This window comes from Camelus ferus, chromosome 34 (genome assembly GCF_009834535.1).
Source record: "Camelus ferus isolate YT-003-E chromosome 34, BCGSAC_Cfer_1.0, whole genome shotgun sequence".
In the NCBI taxonomy this organism is placed as follows: Eukaryota; Metazoa; Chordata; class Mammalia; order Artiodactyla; family Camelidae; genus Camelus; species Camelus ferus.
The window spans coordinates 15800905-15819798 of NC_045729.1; the positions used below are offsets into that span (position 1 = coordinate 15800905).

The 18894-nt window shown below is 41.1% G+C and overlaps 1 protein-coding gene across 1 annotated transcript; it reads left to right on the forward strand.

The window, feature by feature from the left end:
- The first annotated feature begins 10713 nt into the window (after positions 1-10713).
- On the forward strand, positions 10714-16975 carry DPPA3 (developmental pluripotency associated 3). Its single transcript, XM_032473452.1, has 4 exons — positions 10714-11082; positions 13030-13268; positions 13495-13533; positions 14456-16975. Exons 1-4 carry the CDS (start codon positions 11001-11003, stop codon positions 14540-14542), a joined length of 447 nt encoding a protein of 148 aa, XP_032329343.1. The 5' UTR covers positions 10714-11000; the 3' UTR covers positions 14543-16975.
- Positions 16976-18894: the final 1919 nt, after the last annotated feature.

Here is an 18894-nt window from a genome sequence, read left to right on the forward strand (position 1 = left end):
CCTACTTAACGCTTTTAATCTACAATCCCCACCTGTTTTAGTGATAAGTGTGGGTTGCATTTTGATTTCCTTTGTTTAACTTTTCTGATTTAAAGTCAGAAATCAGACTAACCGGTTTAAATTCTGGTTCCATCACTGATTAGCTGAGTGATCACAGGCAAATCACTCAACTGTGAAGTGAGAAGAAGACATTCTTTGCTAAGGTGCTGAGGGGATCTGAAGAGCTAATACCTATGCAAAACTCAGGACAATGCCTGCCAAATGGTGAGCACTCACTACGAGCTAGGTGATAGTCATTATTATTGTCATTATTATTTATTAAAGTGGCATTTGATCAAGGGAAAGAAAGCAATAACTGAGTGTGTGCAGACACCCCATATAGCAGAAAAAGCAAGTAGGGGTGGGGGGAATCTGAGTTAATAAGTCACCCTGTATTTCTTGGAGGATTCATTCAACCTTTTTGATACATACCCAGGCGTTTTACCTATAAAATCTCAACACTGAATCTGACATTTTTGTGGGTTTTTTGGTGGTAGGGGAGGCGATTAAGTTAATTTACTTTTAGAGGTGCTGGGGATTGAACCCAGGACCTCCTGTATGCTAACCACGTGCTCTACCACCTGAGCTATCCCCTCTCCCCTGAATTTGACCTTCTTTAAGGGTTCTACAAACAAAAACACTCTCATTCTGGATTTTCAGCCCAAATTAGAAAACCAACAGTGAGACAATAGAGCTAAATAATATAGACCCAGTTCTGAAGTCATGGACCTAGACAAAAACCCCAGCTGATGGACTATGGGGTCCTGGACAAATTGTTTCTCTGGCCTTCGGTTTTGTAATCAATAAAATGAGGACTCTATCAGTCCAGCAGAATTATTGTCATCATAAGCATAAAAAATATTCAAACTTCATAGTAAAAAAAAAAAAAAGGCAAATTAAAGCAATGAAATGTCTTTGTCTAACCAATTAGCAAGATGAAGACAAGACAATAGCTTGTGTAGATGAGGAAGCAAGGAAATAAATGTTGAGGGGAGGCTATGGAGGGTATAGCTCAAGTGGTAGGGCACATGCTTAGTCTTCACAAGGTCTGGGGTTCAATCCCCGATATCTCCTTAAAAACTAAATAAGTAACCCTAATTACCACCATAGTAAAAAAGAAATTTTTTTTAAATAAACAAATATTATTACAGTTAGCTGGAATATACATTAATATATCTTACCTAGAATAAAAGTTTGCAATATATAATAAAATTTTTTTTTAATGGAGGTGCTGGGGATTGAACCCAGGAGACCTCATGCATACTAAGCAAGCACTTTACCACTGAGCAATACCCACCCCCTCTTACATGAGGGACCTAGAGTAGTCAAATTCATAGTGACAAGAGCAGAATAGGGGTTGGCAGGGGTTGGGGGAGGAGAGGATAGGGAATGAGGAGTTATTGTTTAATGGATACAGAGCTTTCGTTTTGCAAGATAAAAGCAGTTCTGGAAATTGATGGTAGTTATGGTAGCACAATGTGAAGGTACTTAACGCCACTGAACTGTACATTTAAGAACGATTTAATGATTATTTTTATATTATATGCATTTTACCACAATTTAAAAAATAAATTAAAAAAATACTCGTCCCCTTTGATCAGCAATGCCACTTTTAGAATATTATTCTAAACCACTAGACTGTAAGCTACAAAAGGGCAGGGACAAATGATGGATACTTGGTAAATATTTGTTGAGTGAATTAAGTAATGGGAATGGATGAAGAATTACAAATGTATTATTTTAGTATTATTCATTTATTTATTTATGTGTTTATTTTAATTGAAGTACAGTCAGTTACAATGTGTCAATTTCTGATGTACAGCATAATGTCCCAGTCATGCATATATATACATATATTTATTTTCATATTCTTTTTCACTAAAGATTATTATAAGATACTGAATAGTATTATTTATTATAGAGAAGACTTAGAACCAATCTGACTGTACAGTAGTTAATGCATTATGGCACATCCATAAGTTTTATTATTACTCAGCCATAAATAACACTGTAAGAGAATATTTAATAGCATAGAATCTTAGCCATGAAAAACTTATCCTTAATAATTTAAGCAAAGAAAAAAAGAGCAGAGTTTGAAATATATAGAAAATAATCCAATTTTATAAAAAAAATTCAGAAAAAAATCTGGAAAGATCACTATCAATACATTAATGATTGCTATTTCTTAGTAATTTTTTGTAAATTTCTATATTTTTCAAATTTTGATAAGAAGTGTTTTTTAATTTTATTATCAGAAAAAAAGTTACTTAAACAAACAAAATAACGTAGTCATGCCCAAGGAGTCAAAGGGGGCAGAACACAGCCGTTAAAGAAATGACACAGTAATTAGCACCAAGATGGCAGAAAAGTCAACTTCCAATAGAACCTGAGGCCCAAGATGGCGGGAGATTTGACCTCCAGTGGCCCTTGAGCTTCATTATATACATTGTAATGTACTAGCATGGTGAATGACACACCCACAAGTGCCAGTTCCAAAACTAACTAAAGGAGGTCAAAGAAAGGGCGGTGGCCTAATTCCTGGGAGTCCCCACCTCTTCCCCAAAGTAGTTGAAATAATCCTCTCACTGGTTAGCATACAAAAACTAGTAACACCTGAGTGCCTCAAGGTCTCTCTCTTTTGCCTTCCAGGAAGCCATCTCTCTGTTTATTGTGTATCTGCCTTTACTTTGACCAGCCTCCCCACCTCCCGCAACCCCGTGTACATCTCTCTAAATAAAGCTACTTTTACTCAACTATAGCTGGCTGTTGAATTCTATCCTGCAAGAAGCTAAGGACCCTCACTTGCCTGGGCACGTCCTAGGGACTCAACCGAGACCTGGAACACAGCACTCCTCATGTCCCACATCCATTTTTCCTAGCATCACTAGGACATGGCCATCCTCTTGCACCAACCCCCCTACTTTTTCCTGTATCAGTTGGTTCAAAGAATATGCACATTTTAAGATTTTGTACAATATGGCCAGATTTCTAATCAACAATCAGCAGGAAAAAATTGGTCTAGTGTACTTATGTATATACACACATAAGCATATATTCATATCATATTCATCATGTGTCAACTGCCTTTTCTGAGTCTAGCCTGAAACTTAATCTGAGAATGTGTGTTTTATATTTTATAAAAAGATGGTGAGAAAAAATGGTGTTTTTTCCCATTAATGTTACTGGGGAAAAAATATTTGGAATTTTTTCTGTGGAGAGAAATGAAAATTAATATTGGTTTTTTAAGTCAAACAGTCTGAGAACCACTGGCTTAGAATACTTGATATTATTTTTTATAATTAAAATGAATTCAAGAAATGAAGACTGTAATCTTATCAAGGAAATTGCTACCTTTAATTTATAAATTTATATACTCAGGTTTTCATAATTAGAATAGCTTACCTCAAAGTATTAGGCATTCATAAAAACTAATCTAGGAATAAAAAAATAAATATAAGCACATAGCAATAGTCAATTATATATCTTAGACAGGGCAGATATAATTATAAAATAAAAAAATATTTAAAACAGAGTTGAATAAATTATAAATTAAAGTTAGGTAAGAAAAACAATATTACATTATAAAACCTTATATTTAATACTTTGTAAATTGTGGTTAAGAAACATGTTCTTGAATGACAGTTTAAAATTTAAATAAATGTGAACAATTTCTCTCCTGGATAACAGATTTGTGAGTCTTTTTGTTTTCTCCAAAAGTTAGGAAAATAAAATATTAATTCTTTAATTGTCTAAATTGTCTTTCTTATCTAAAGACTGTCCTTCACGTCTGGGCCTAGAACAAAGAACACAGGGAATAGTTCTCTTTCCTCCAAGGGTACAAATTTGCAGTTGATAAGAATTGGCGGAGTCATTTTTATTGCCTTGGGTAACAATGTTTAAGTCTCCCGTTCTTAGATAACAAATTCTTAGAAGTGTTCTTGCCTAAGAGGGTCAGGAGACAACAGAAGAGATGTTGTCCGTGGCCTTTACTCTTAGAATCAACGTCTTTGACCTCTTTCGAGATCTAGGAATTCCAAGTTTATCTTTGCTGTTTCCAAACTAGTGGCAGAGTTTACAGTTATAAGGGAGAAGAAAAAAGAACAGAAATCAATACAATCTTGAAAACTAATGTACTCATTCTTTCTGAATACTTTGACTTATTATAGTACAGATGAGTATGAAAAATGCATGCCTGTGTGATTTAAGAATGAATGAATGAGTTTATGATGCAGGCAAAGAACTTTGCTCCAGGCAATGAGCCGGGTTGGTGCTTTTCAAGCTTTGTTTTCAGTCATTAATGAATAGTTGACATAAATTGTGTGTCTCTAGCAGCATTTAAAAAAAGAACTGTGTAGAAAATACCAGAGTTCATTGTGCCATAGCCAATACTTCTTTCCTGAAACCTTTAGCTATTAATAGTCATCTGGACGTGTTACTGCGTGTATTCCTTAATGTGAGTCACAGGCAAAACGGCGTAAATGCCACCACACTAATGACGCCCTTGAACCACAGAGGTTCCCCTTTCTTCATCGAGTTTACATTCTAGTCAGATGACTAATAAAGAAACCAGCAAGGATGATGTGATGGGGTGAGTCCAGGATCCTGAGGCAGGAACGTGAAAGGCATTTCACCTAGAACTGAGGGGCCAGGGCTGCTTCCTGGAAAAATGACGTTTCAGTGAAGACCGGAGGAGTGACTAAGAACGTGGACTCTGAAGACAGACCCGTCTCAGTCCAGGGCTCCACCACTATTTCCCACCTGACTCTGTCCAAGTTACTTTTAAACCTCGGTGCCTCAACTTCCCTGTCTGTAAAAGGGAAAAATAAAGCTTCGTACCCCACAGGGTTGTTGTTCAGATTAACTGCCAGATTGAAGGTAAAACGCTCAGCCCGCCACACCCTTAATGTTTGCTGTTACCACGGTAGGAGTTGGGGGAGGGGTGGGCCAGGAGGGGGAGGGGCCCTTGTTCTGTCCCACGGGGCCTGGAGGGACACAGGAGCTGGGTTGAGGTTGAGAACCGAGCAGAGCATAAGCAAAACCCTCAGCAAAGTGATAAGGCAGAGGAATAAAGGAGAGGCTAGATCATAGAAGGCGTCATAAACGAGACAGAAATTTGGATTTTAATCTGTGGACAACCTGAGGGGCTTTCAAGAGTTTGGAGTGGACTGACTTCATGGGGCCAGAACCCGTGTGACAGCCCACAGTAGCTTTTGCGCATATTTTTGAAAAGGTTCCCTCTCTGGTCACAACTTCCTCTGGACCAGTCGAGCCCCGGACTCGGGCGCAGGTAGCCCTGGCCCGTCACCTTTCTGCGAACGCACGACGGCCCTCAGCGTGAAGAAACGGGTCCCAGGGGACTCAGTGCTGCAGGGAGGGCGGCCAGGAGACTGCTCCCGTGATTCAGACTGGGACTAAGGGTGGCTGCGGCAGTGGGGACGGAAGAGAAAGACCTGTGTAAACAGAATTAACTAGAATCGGTGATTGAGGATGTAGGCTGGAGGCAAGGATATGCTTCATGCCCTGTGATAAAAATAACAGACGCAGGACAGAACGCACCAGAAGAACTGTTAATAATTAAACAAAGAGGCCACTAGACTGACGTGGCTTTAATGCTGTGGTGGCTTCTGTCAGCAAAGCAAAATCTAAGGGCTGTAAATGCCTCAAGGTCACAAAAAAATGAAGGTGGAGCGCGGTTTTGAATTCTGTTTATTTGCTTCTTGAATGAGTTTCTTGCTGGTGGCATGAACAGGCTGTCTTCATCATGAACATCCCAGAGGCCTTCGAAATATCTGGGATGATGCTGTATTTGGTTCTTCTTCTGTGAGTCGTCTTAACCTGTTCGGGTTCTCCTGCTTCCCCTTCGACATCAGCGCGGCACTGATGTTTCTCGTCCCCTCTTGGATGACTGCAGCGTGATCTGAACCCTGACCCTGACCCTGACCCGCTGTGCACCGGGCGCTGCAGATTCTCCCCCTCACGGCACCAGCGCATTTCACTCCCATCTCTGCTAGAGGAATGGAAATGGTAACAAGCACCAGTATAATGTAGCACTGGTTTTTCTTTTCATAATCATTTCTGCCATATTCCACTGAGAATTTTCAAATAAAGATGTCATATTAGCCAACAGTTACTTTTATTCTTTTGGAGCTGTCTGACCAACAGTCGTTGGTTTTACCAGTAGGGGAAACCTGACTAATGTCTTCTTGTTCTGACACCTAGTTGGTCAGGTCTGAATCAGCCAGTAGGTAGGCACCAGCCTAGGGTGTGATGGTCCACACCTATTAGCAGGTAAGTGTGGAAGTCACACCCACTAAAACCTCTCTGACTAGTGGAAGACACTTCTTGCAGTCAACTGCAATCTTCTTTTTTTCTCTTTAATTTTTTTTTTTTTTTTTTTTTTGGTGGGAGAGGGTATGAAAATTAGGTTTATTTATTTATTTGTTTAACTGGAGTTACTGGGGATTGAACTCAGGACCTCGTGCATGCTAAGAATGTACTCTACCACTGAGCTGTACCCTCCCCCTGCTGTGATCTTACTTCTACAGGACGTGGATTCAAGGGAAACATCACTCATTAACCCTGAGCAGTGGGAAAGCTGTAGGGGCAGTGAATTAGATGCCCAATATTGCTCTCATGGTGGCTATCCCAGCCTACCCCTGTCTGCTAGGAGAGCCACACCCAGTCTCACTCCTCCCAAACTAAGGAGATGCTCTATCAAGTGTTTACATCAGTGCCTCTGCCACTATTTACATACTGGCTCTACCAAGCTCCTCCTTTCAAACTCTCCCTTTATTAAATGACTCGGGCACATCCAACCCAGTGCCCAGTGACAGACTAGTCTACCATGAATCTCGAGATCCCATCGTCACCTTGTCATCCTCTGTGCATATCTCTAACTGTAGGACTCTCCCTTGGTACTTCTAGTTAATATAAATGTCGCTCTTCTGCAAGATTTGAACCCCCACACGTCTACCTAACCCCAGTTGTCATTACCAGCAGGGCTACCAAGGTAAGAGGGGTTATTACTGGCAATACAGTTAAACACAATTATTGGACCAGTAAACTATGGCACTACTTGTTTAATCCTGTAAACCAAAAGTTTGAATAAAAGCTATGGGCTATTTGAACCCAAGTACATGTTCGAAGCGTGGATGCTTTTGCCAGGAGCAAATATCCAGGACCATTTGGCTTGGACCATCTGTCACAAAGGACATTTTGCACAGGACCAAATATCTGCTAATCCTATATACAAATTGGGTTATTATACACCTTTTCATTCTTTAGAGGTGGAAGATCAGAGGAAAAGCAATGCTTGGTCTTCAAAGGGGTTGGGGGGCACCCAGGAAGGATGCCTTGAGAGCTTGGCTGGAACAGGCAAGGCTCGCGTGGGAAGCAACAGCGAAGCACAAAGGGTGCGGACCTTCGGGGGCCCAGGGATGCGGTGCTGAGAGCAAAGTAATTCACAAGCTGTGGGTCTGGGAGAATTCCCCCCAAGGGCAGCCCTCCTCTCTCCCTTAGCGGGCCACACCTCTCTTTGGAATCCTTTTCACTTCCTGACCCAATACTTTGGATCGAAAATTTGTTGTCTGCTCCCTGAGGGCAAAACATTTATTTTGCCTGCGGCTCACTCTGCCCCACCTGAAATCAGCCCTGGACAGTTAAAGGAAAAACAGAATAAAACAAAACAAACCTTTCTGAGCTAGAGAAGGCACCTGGAGGCATCAAGAAAGACATCACCCCACCTCCAGCCTCTGGTAGATTAAGCCATAACATTCCTTGAGAGTAAATTTGGCTAGAAAGTCCATCTCAGGGAGGTTATTGAGAAGTTAAGATGACTTCTAAATTCAACTGATGTTTTAAACTTCTTTGTATTTTGTTTCTTTCTCCCATTCCTGACATTTTTCCCCCCTTTTTTGGGAGGGGGTGATTAGGTTTGTTTGTTTGTTTGTCTGTTTATTTATTTACTTATTTTAATGTTGGTGGTGTTGGGGATTGAACTCAGGACCTCGTGCATGCTAAGCACGCACACACTCTAACCACTGAGCTGTACCTCCCCCCAACCCAATTCCTAAAATTTCTTGATGGAAAAAAGTTAATGCAAAATTGTGGTCTTCCAGCCCATCCTACGTGGGCGATGACTGCCCCCTCCCAGAACTGTCTGGGGACTCCAGGAGTCCATTGAAGGATAAACAAGCATATTAAATTTTTTTTAACAGTTTCTTTGAGTAAAAATTGATTTGAATAGGGCAGCAACCAATCGAGCAGACAGAAAGGAATCTCGAGATGCTGAACAAAATGAAAGCCTTCTTTGGCCAAAAAGGAGTGGGAACGAGGAAGAGAACGGGTTGGTTAGTGCAAGATTACTTTCTTTCTCTTTAGGGGATGGCAGATTACTTAACTAGTGCTGATAAGGCAATTTTCCTAACTGACTAGTTTAAAATTTCATTTCTGGAAGAGCCAAAACTGTAACTGTCTAGATTTGGTGATGCGGGGATTAGCCCGAGGGACTCCATCTTAGGCCTGCTGTTAGCATTCTAAATCTGTGAGTTTACTCCGTTCCTTTCGCCTAGCTTTTTGCTGCGCATTTTAAATTGACTTAAAATTGAGTGCTATGAGCTTTTAAATACGGTCTGTGTTTCTGTTCCAGGACCTTTGGGCTAGCTAACTTGGTAGTGTCCTTGTTATCAAGTTAACTTCCCACAAGACAGAGGAATCCACGTAGGTGGGACGTTTTTTGAGAAACCAAATGTCTAAAAACGTTTCCACACTTACTCAGCAGTCTGGCGAAATACAGGGTTCTAGATTGGAAATCATTTTCCTTTAGGATTTCGAAGCTGTATCTCCATTAACATCTTGCATCCGGTGTTGCTGTTAAGGAACCTGAAGCCAATATATTTCCTAATCTTAGTTTCTCACTTTCTTACATTTTCTATTTTACATCTGTTGGTGGTTTTGCTTTACTTACTAAGGGAATACCTTTGATTTTATCTTCAAACTCTTCTTGTTTCTGATATCAAACTTCTAATTTCCAGGTTGTCTTTGCTTTCTTGAGTTTTCCCTTTTATTAAAACTTCATGCTGTTTCTTTCAAAAATATTATATGATTTTTTTTATCTCTGGAAAAATCAGTGGTAGTTTTATTTATGAATTCTTCTATGGTCTTTTTTCTAGTGGCTTCATTCCATTTGGCTTATTATCTCATCTTTCATACTATTGAGATGTTAACTAAAGAGTCATCATTTTTAAAGATTTTTATCTGCTCTTTTTAAGCCTATTTAGGGGTGGTGTCTTCTTGTCTCAGTATTTCTCCCTTCTGTTGCTTTGGGCTCAGCTGCTGTCACATCTCCACCTCTCGCCTATTTTCTTTTTTATGATTTATTTTGGAGGGGATAATTGGGTTTATTTACTTATTTATTTTTAGGGGAGGTACTGGGAATTGAACCCAGGACCTCAGGACCTGTGTGTGTTGAGCATGCTCTCTACCACTTGAGCTATCCCCTCCCATCTTGCACCTTTTTCTTAAATCTGGATTTCTTGAGTGAGAGTCTATGTCCGCCCTTTCCACCATCTCACCTTAATCTTAAACTTCCTGCAATCTGATTTTTGCCCTCACTCTGTGAGGGCTGTCTCAGAGACAGCAGGGCTGTAGGAGAGTCAGCTGTGCAAAAGGGGGTCCAGCTGAGAGCAGGCGCACCGGGGACTGGGGTCAGGAGAGCCCCGAAGCCGAGTCCTCCCTTTTGAGGACACATGGAACCACCTGGGCCCCAGTCTTTTGATTCCGGGTGAGAGCTCGATAGTTTCCAATCATAGCTAACAAGTTACCAGGTGCTGCTGACGCCTGTCCACAGCGCACACTACTGAGAACCATTTGAATAAAGCGTTGTGACCTGACACTCCATCTATGCCCTACAGAAACATTGCTTGATTCTAACTTCAACATTTGCTTTGTACTAAAAACTAAAAACAAACAAGATTGCTTTTGAGGACTTCCTCATAATTTCCAGCTATCGGGGGCAAGGGGGAGGTTGCTCATTGAATAAATGGGAAAAAGAGAAGAGGGGGCAGCTGGGGACCTTCTCTCCCACCTTCTGCAGAAAATCGGCAGTGAATGGCGGTGCTCTTTGCCAGAATTCAACACAAGTTTATTTGGAAGGGGGGAATGAGTGGAGGGTGGCAATTCATAAATTTCATTAATTCCGGTTGCTGACAAATGTTAAAGGCAATGCAACTTATCGTCTATAAAACAAACTAAAGTTACAGATCCAAAATACACATTCATAAACTATCGAGCCATTAAATTGCTTATAACAGAACTTTTATTTCTCCTCTCCTTTCCCTTCCTAGCAGACTTCTCCTTACTAGCATCCAAAGCTTTAAGAGGAGTCAGGCCAAGAAAACTAAGGAAACTTGCTTGGTTAACTCAGTTGGGAGCTGATCTGCAGCTGGAGGAAAACTGCCCTGTCCCCTCCGCTCTAGAACACCCAGAAGCCCAGTTCACAAACCAGAAGCCATCTCCAGAAGTAAAGTTTGAAAAAAAAAAAAAAAAGCCAAAACCCTTGATTTTTAAGACAACCTCAGGAGGACGCAACCACAGAGGCTCTTTATTAAATTTCCAGCCTACCTGACAGAGGGCATGATTATTTTAATGCAGAGCAGATGAAGAATTATCCTATTATCCACTAATAGGACCACACCCGCTCCTTGTATCTCTTTACTCATTACTCATTTGCATTAAAATAGGCCGGCTGATTGGCTGACCTGTTGTTTTTAAGAGGAAACTTGACTTAGATTTTTAGGTTAGGTTTTTCTCCCACCAGCTTGTGTTGGAGTTTGGGTTTTTCTTGCCCATTGTTGGCGCCATTGTTCTTCCAGGCTACTTGGCAGCAACTTGGGGTCTAAAGGGTCACCTTCCACTGGAACCCAAAGATCCAGGAGGAGCTTCAAGTTGTGGCTTGGCTCCCAATGGATTCGTCAGAGCCTGACCCCACCTGGACCTTGGAGTCTGCTCAAATGTCCATGGACGAGAATTCCCAGGAAGTACCAGGTAAGCCAGACCTGAGGACAGGGGGTTGGGGAAGGTAAGAGGCTGCCTTCCCTTTCTCTCTCTACTGACTTCAGTCTTTTAAAGAGAAGTGCAGTTAAGGAAACCTTTTCGGAGCAGAGGAGGGCCAGGGAACATAGGGCCCTCCAGTGGGGGGGGGGGGGGAGAGGCGAGAAAAGTCGGGGAGAGGTGTCAGGAATACGTCAATCTTTTCAAGCCCGTTTTCTGGGGAAAAGCCGTCCGACTTCTAGACCAAGTGGCTCAGGGCATCTTACATGATCAGTAGTTTCATCAGCCACATATGTCAGCCTTGTAAAGGGGCCAGAATACGACGCCCGAACTTTCAGGTTAACCTAAAGCGTTTCTTAATTTCACCAATGTTTTTGGGATTGGCTTTCAAGCTAAATTTATCCTTTAGGAATGTTAATAAATAGGGAAATGGCCTTTCAGATGAGACTGAAGAAAGGGGTGAGTTTATAAAAGCCAGTGAATGCTCTGTGATGTAAATTAGCAGGAGGGACACTGGAGGTCTTAGAAACTGCTCCAGGAATACTGCTAATCAGGTCCCCAAGGAGGGTTCTCTCCTTGGAGCCCCACACAATCGGAGGTCTGACCCACTCGGTTCGAAAACTTATTACCCTGACTTAGGGTGGGGACAGGTGGTGTAGGGTAGTGATGGTGGGTGACCAGGAGCCAACACCCCAACTACCCTCTGGGCAGCTAGGAAGCTGGGTGGGTCCTCGCTGACTTCTAGTCTGCCCTCTGCCCCCAACCTCCAGACGCAGACCGTCTCTCCTGCATCATGAGGATAGCATGTAGACAAGGGGGAAAAGGTATTAACGAAGAGCATATCAGCATAATATGCTCAGTCTCTTCCTTGAATCTGATTTAGTAACTAACAATTCCACAACCAGGGATCTTTTATTTCCCTGCGTACGTACAATTCCATAGAAGTTGAATGGATCCTTGCTCTTAAGATGTAATACTTTCACATACAGGAGAAATTAACGTTAGCTGCCTTATTATATGAGATGAGTATGTATGGAATTTGCTTAATGGTTTGGATGGGAAGAGGCAAGAGTGAGTGATTTCCCAAAATACTGGGTTTGAGTGGAAAGATCTAATAGCATGAAAAAGCTGAGTATAACCGGAGAGGGTGATGCCCACTCGGACATCCTAGTCCTGCTTAAGGATGGGGATTGGGGAGAAACTTGTATTTGGGATTCCTTTGTTTCACAGGTGTAGGTTTTTTCCCCCCAGAAAAAAAAACTTGAAACTTGTTACACTGAATCATGTTGACTTGCAGCATTAGGGCGTTAAGTCCCTGCATTTTACGTGCATTAAAAATTCATCTTGTAGTAATATATAATGGAAACTACAGGAACTAACATTGGGTTTTTGTCTGTTTTATTAATGGAGGTGCTGGGGATTGAACCCAGGAACTCCTGCCTGCTGAACATGCACTCTACCACTGAGCTATATCCTCTCCCCAAAACTAACACTGTAAATCAACTATACTGAAAAAAAAATTTAATTCACACAAATGAAAATGGAAAAACTGCTAATATCTGATTTCTGTCCCCTGATTTTTCTGATTGGAATCATACTTAGGTAACTTTTGACCCTATGAGAAAACATCTAACATTCAGACTACCAATAACATGAAAAAAAAATTGTTTTGATAAAAAGACATTTCCCATCATAGTGGATTTTTTTTTTTTAATGGCGGTCCTGGCACTTGAACCCAGAACCTCGTGCTTGCTGAGCATGTGCGCTACCACTGAGCTATACCCTCTCCCACACGGTGGATGCTTAAGTCTGCTCTCAACCAGCGGCATGTGAGATACTCACCCTGAGGAACTTCCTGCCGGCCTTGTTGAGCTAGTTAAGAGGTGACTTCTGGATGTTGCAATTCGCCTTAATGGATCTGAACTTTCTCTTTTCTTTCAGCTGCTTCTCAATCTATCTCCGAAGTGTTGGTAAAGAACCTTAGTAATCTGACTCTCAACCCTAGCACCATACTGCCTTCCCATCTACCTGACCAGCCGCGGCAAGAGAGTGGACGGACGCTTGGTAAAGGCATACTCTACAGGAGGAGAGGGGCCAGGACATTGCTAACTGCTCGGCAAGAGAGGATGGAAAGGATGATTCAATTTATTAAAAACCGGTACAGCGGACCATTTCCTATGGTGAGTTTATGCCCAGCTCTTGAGGGTGGGGGGCACTCAAATCAACTAAGATGTTAACAGTGAGGAGCAGCAGTCACCTATCAACTGTACTCAGGAAGGCAGGATGTGAGGAACACTCGGTTCTTAAAGATTCTCCACCTTCTCTTATGGTAGATGTGTAGCATTGGTGATCCGAATTTTTCTTCATAGTTTATAATATTTCTTGTTTTTTCTCTTTCCTATGAAGTCGCGGTCTCAAAGAGAACCACGGTCCAGGGATGTTGAGGTAAATAGAAATTCTCTCACTATACAAGTGGGTGGGTATCTGATGTTTTGGGAGAGGGGGAAAGGCAAATTGCTTTGGACTTTCTGAATCTCCAGAACTCTGGAGCAATCAGTTCCTATGTGTACTTTAAGAAAAATAAAGTCTATATTTTTTGAGCACTTTTAGGTCTCCAGCAAAACTGAGCAGAAGGGACAGAGTTCCCACACATTCACAGTCTGCATCTCCCAGTTAACAGTGATGAACCTATAGGGACATGTTGTTATCCCTAACGTCTAGGCTTGGTTTCCAGTAAGGTTCACTCTTGGTGTCACGTTGATACTTTTTCATGTGCTGTCACAAACATGAAGCTGAACACCCTGAAAGAGGAGAAACCTGAGCACAGAAAAGTCCAGATTTACTTTTTGGTGGGAGGCAGTAATTAGGTTTATCTGTTCTACTACTTTTGGTGGAGGCACTGGGGATTGAACACACAACCTCACGCATGCTAGGCACGCACTCTACCACTGAGCTATACCTTCCCCTACTTTTTCCTCTTTTTAAAATTGAAGTATAGTTGATGGACAGTATTATAAGTTGTGTGACAGTGATTCACAATTTTGAAAATTTATACTCCATTTATAGTTATTGTAAGATATTGGCTCTGTTCCCTGTGTTGTCCAGGAACGTACTAACGTTGCTATTACAGAATGACAATCTGGCGTTCTTTTGGCAGCCATACAGTTCAGTCCTGCCTCTTTTTTTTTTTTTTTTTTTTCCCTCAAAAGAAGTTGTTTCGGTCCTGACCATTTTTTAGTGTTCTGCATACCAGAGGTCATTCTAACAGGCAATGCTGGATTTGAGGATTGCTAACATCTCTTTGATGTACAATGAATTTGTTATTTTAAATTATTAATCAATTAATCCACTTCATTCTTTTTTCCAGACCCAATCAAGAGTGGAAATATTTAGATGTACCTGTAATTACTGCCTGTATCATCGAGATCTTTCCCAGGATACTTACGAGAATTAAGACACAGAGTTGGTTGAACTGTAAACCTTATTCTTCTATTTTTTTCTTGGTAGTAATTTTAGGATCATTATGAAGCAGCTTGGGAAAGCTACTCTGAGCTCGGACAGACTGTGTACCAATATTTTGATAATCTATATTATATAAGTCCTGTGATGTCTCTCTCTCTTTTTTCTTTTTTTTTTTTGGCATCACTTTTCTATCTCGATACATGTACCAATATTTTGATAATCTATATTATATAAGTCCTGTGATGTCTCTCTCTCTCTCTTTTTTCTTTTTTTTTTTTGGCATCACTTTTCTATCTCGATACAGGTATCTCGATAGCTTACAATCTGTAGTTTGCATCTGAATGACTTGGATATACTTTAGTTCCATTTTTTGATTTAACACAAAGAAGCACTAACAGATCTCAAGTATTGCCTGTTTTAGAAGCCTGAAGTCAGTAAGGTGAAACCCAGTATCAAGAATTTGAAACAAATTACCTTGTGTGGAAGGACTGTCAAGAAAGGTGGTTTGGCCAGAGCATTAATAGAGCAGTGGGTATTAACTAAATTCTCTGGTTTTCAAAAATTGAATTATAATAAAATATTTTCGGTGTACTATTTCAATTTGTGTGTGTGTGTAAAAATACCTTTTTTTTTTTTTTGCTATTTCAGTTTTCAGTAGCAAATGTGTATAGAGGATCTTACTAAAATTTGAGTACCTTAAAAAAATTCTTATTCTTTATTCTTATCTATTTCCAACTTGTTTTTTCTAGCTAGGTATTAAATGAATACTAATTCTTACCCCTACCACATTCCTAGGATGTAAATATCTGGCATTCTAATTTTTTTGTGGTATTATCCTATTGGGAAGGAATTTAATACATTTGTTCAAGGATACAAAAATGGGTTCTGTGAAACGGAAGTTGACTCAGTCAAGTCAGCCCATATCCTCCCCTGTTCTTTTTTCTTGAAATACTGCTTGCCTCATTCCATTTCTTTAAGGATACTGTATTGTTCCAATGTTGTAAATGCTGAATGTTAAGATTTGAGGCCAACTTGCTCCCCACACCCCTCCTAAAATGTCTTTTTTTTTTTTTTTTTTTTTTTGGCTTGACTGATCAAAAGGGTCTTTAACTTGGAAGATCCTTAAGTTTGCTAGAATATTTCTGTTTTGATCATTCTGGACCATTTCCTCTAGGAACATGGTGTGTTTTTTCAGTTGCTTTTAGTAATTTTTCTTGAAATGGTATCTTCAGAATTGTTCTGTTTCATTATTTGGTTTTCTTTGGGAAGTCCCATTATGTGTATTTTGAAAACTTGGTTTTTTAAATTTTGGGGGGAGGAGGTGATTAGGTTTTATTTTATTTAAATAGAGGTACTGGGGATTGAACCCAGGACCTCCTACATGCTAAGTATGCGCTCTGCCACTGAGCTACACCCTTCCTGCCATTATGTGTATTTTGGATTGCTTTTGTCTATTTTTCTCTAATACTTTTTAAAATCATTTCCACTTAATCTTTGTTATTCAAGTCTGACACTTTTTTTTTTTTTTTGCTTAGGGTTATTCATCATTTTCTCACTAACGAATCACACTGGTTGGTTGGTTTTTTTTTTTTTTAGTCGGGGAGGTGATTCGGTTTATTTTAATGGAGGAACTGGGGATTGAAGCCAGGACCTCGTGCTTCACACTCTACCACTGAGCTATACCCCCCCCCACACACACACACACTTGGTACTTTATTAGAGGGTGGTATTTAATATAATGGCTAAGAATGTGGACCCCTGGGGAAAGTAGCCTGGCCTCCAAGCTGAGCTCTGCTGCTCACTAGTTCTAAGACCTGGGGAAAATCACTTCACTTCTCACGACCTCACTTTTCTCATCTGTGAAGGGTAGATGGTAACACTATCTTTTCTTTGGGGAGAGGTAGGTAATAAGGCTTTTACTGTAATTTTTCTGAATGGAGGAGGTGCTGGGGACTGAACCCATGCACGCTAAGCACATACTCTACCCCTGAGCTACACCCCGCCCCCCGCAACACTATCTTTTCAATTTGGTGCTTTGCCCTTCTCAGTTAAATTCAGACAGTAAATCTGCTCATGTGTGTGCCGTGGACCGGTGGAGAAAGGGTCCTGGGGAGGCTTGGCTGTCACTGTCAATCCTGTTACCACACCCTGCACCGTTGCACCCCTGAATTCTGGGGGGTCTAGTACCTCGTGCTAGCAGTTGTGTGGAATTCTCAGTACCAAACGATTTCTTATATATATTGGCTGCCCCGTTCTCCTCAGACTCAACAGAAGAGAGATTCACACTTCTTGGGAGAACTCACAGGTGATCGATCGCCTACCCATCCAGGTACCTTCCTTAGACTCCTTTTCCCTCCATAAGTACTTGGCTTCTTCCATTTGGGGGCTAGAAAGAGCTTTCTACTCTACGTAGTTACCTGCATTACAGTCCCTTCCTTTGCAAATTGTCTTAGAATGAATGCTTCCTTATCCAGGGGGTCCAGTTTTTTTCCCCTCCAAATTTGAACTTGGAAATTCTAGAAAAATTAAAAAGCAACAACAAACACCTGTATATTCTCCACCTAAATTCACCAGTTTATTTATCCCTAAATAACTCAGTTTGCATCATCCTAAAAGACACCCAACTATATATATCTACTGGTACATTGTCTAATACACAGTAATGTCCCTCATAGCTTCTCTCAAAGTCCAGGATCCAACTCAGAACCAGTCATTTCACTTAGTGCTCCTCCAAAATGCTGGAACAGTCCTGAGTGTAGTGCCTCTTCTGACATTTCTAAGAGTCCAAGTCGCAGGACCCCCTGCTGTTTCTGCCCCTGGGGCTCCGGTTACAATATCCGTTAAGAGCTAGGCCTCCTGAGTTGCTCAGCTTGCATTCTGGCCCGAGCCCACAATTTAACTGGGGATTTGGGGCAAATTATTTATCTCATCCTGTCCCTCAGGTCAAACACAGGCAAGGACACCACAGAGGTGACGTCTCCTCATTGCACTGCATCATGAGACATTCGTCAGTTTGTTTCATTACTGGTGGTGACATATTTGCGGGATCGAGGTGATGCTTACCTCTCTGTAATTAGTGGCCTCAGAGATGAGAACCACCCTACTGCCCCGCCATCACTTCGGAAATTCCAAGGGTTTTAGGAACTCTGTGCCAAGAGCCAGGCACAGAGACTAGATATTTTTCACTGTCTCATAATACTTTATGGATATTTTCTGGATGAATAAATGTTCCGTTGCATAAATAGACCACATTTCAAACAACCAATTCATTTACTTTACAGTCTGAGGGTCAGTGATTTGGGCTGAATTCCACTGGATAGTTCTGGTTTGGACTGACTTTGACCCATCCTAGTTGGGCTCACCCTGTCTGTCCGTCTGTCGTCAGCAGGTGGTTGGCTGGGGCTGGCTGGTTTATGATGACTATATGGGATGGCTGGGATGACGAGGGTCTCTTACTGTTTGGACTGCCATCCTCTGTGGGTTAACCTGGACTTACGTACATGGTGGGAGGAGGGTTCCAACAGTAACAAGAAAACAAGCCCTACTGTGCATATACTTTTCAAGACCCTTGTGCAAGCAATTTACCAACCGTTCGAAATGATAACATTAAAGGACAATCACTCTTACACTTAAAACCGTAGTGTTTCTGCCAAATACAATCTATGGCACAACTGAGGGAATGCTACTGCCCCCTAGTGGTAAGATGCCAGAGATGTTGCTAAATATCTAGGAGACCCAGGTCAGCCGCTAAAGGTGAGAAAACCTGATAGAGACAATATTTTTCAGTGTCCTTAAATCCAGAGTTTTTTTACTCCTTCCTGTTCCCTGGAGAAATGGAGCTTAAGTCTCCCAGCACTCCATTTTTACACATTTAAAACAATTATTAGAAAGTGAAAGATAATTGCTAAGGATCAAATTTAGGAGCGATAAGGGCAAAAAAAAGCATGTTTGCATTGGGGAAAAGGATGTGGAGACTCAGGGACATGGACACACTACGTGTTAAAGGTTCGTCCACTCCAGACTTGCTTTCACACTTTCATCGTGAGTTTATGGTAGCAGAGAAATAAAAAATCTAAATAGCAGAGGAATAGGAATTATTGCATGTTTATGTCCTGATTTATTCACTGATCTGGGGAAAACGGAGTATGATTTCAGAAACCTAAAAAAAAAAAGAGCAAGAATGGAATCCAGAATTCAAGCATTGGAAAATGGCCGGGCAAGGAGTGGACCTTTCCTCCAAAGTCACAGTGGGAAGATGAAGTACTATGATTGCTTTCATCTTTCTTTCTTTTTTCCTTTTTTCTTTTCTTTCATTTTTCAATCAATGGCACATTTCCATGGTAC

Excerpts from the sequence above, each read along its gene's own strand:
- DPPA3 (XM_032473452.1), top strand. The coding sequence starts at position 11,001 with ATGGATTCGTCAGAGCCTGACCCCACCTGGACCTTGGAGTCTGCTCAA. Across the intron at positions 11,083-13,029 it reads GAATTCCCAGGAAGTACCAG|CTGCTTCTCAATCTATCTCC; the intron begins GTAAGCCAGACC and ends CTTTTCTTTCAG. Across the intron at positions 13,269-13,494 it reads ACAGCGGACCATTTCCTATG|TCGCGGTCTCAAAGAGAACC; the intron begins GTGAGTTTATGC and ends TTTCCTATGAAG.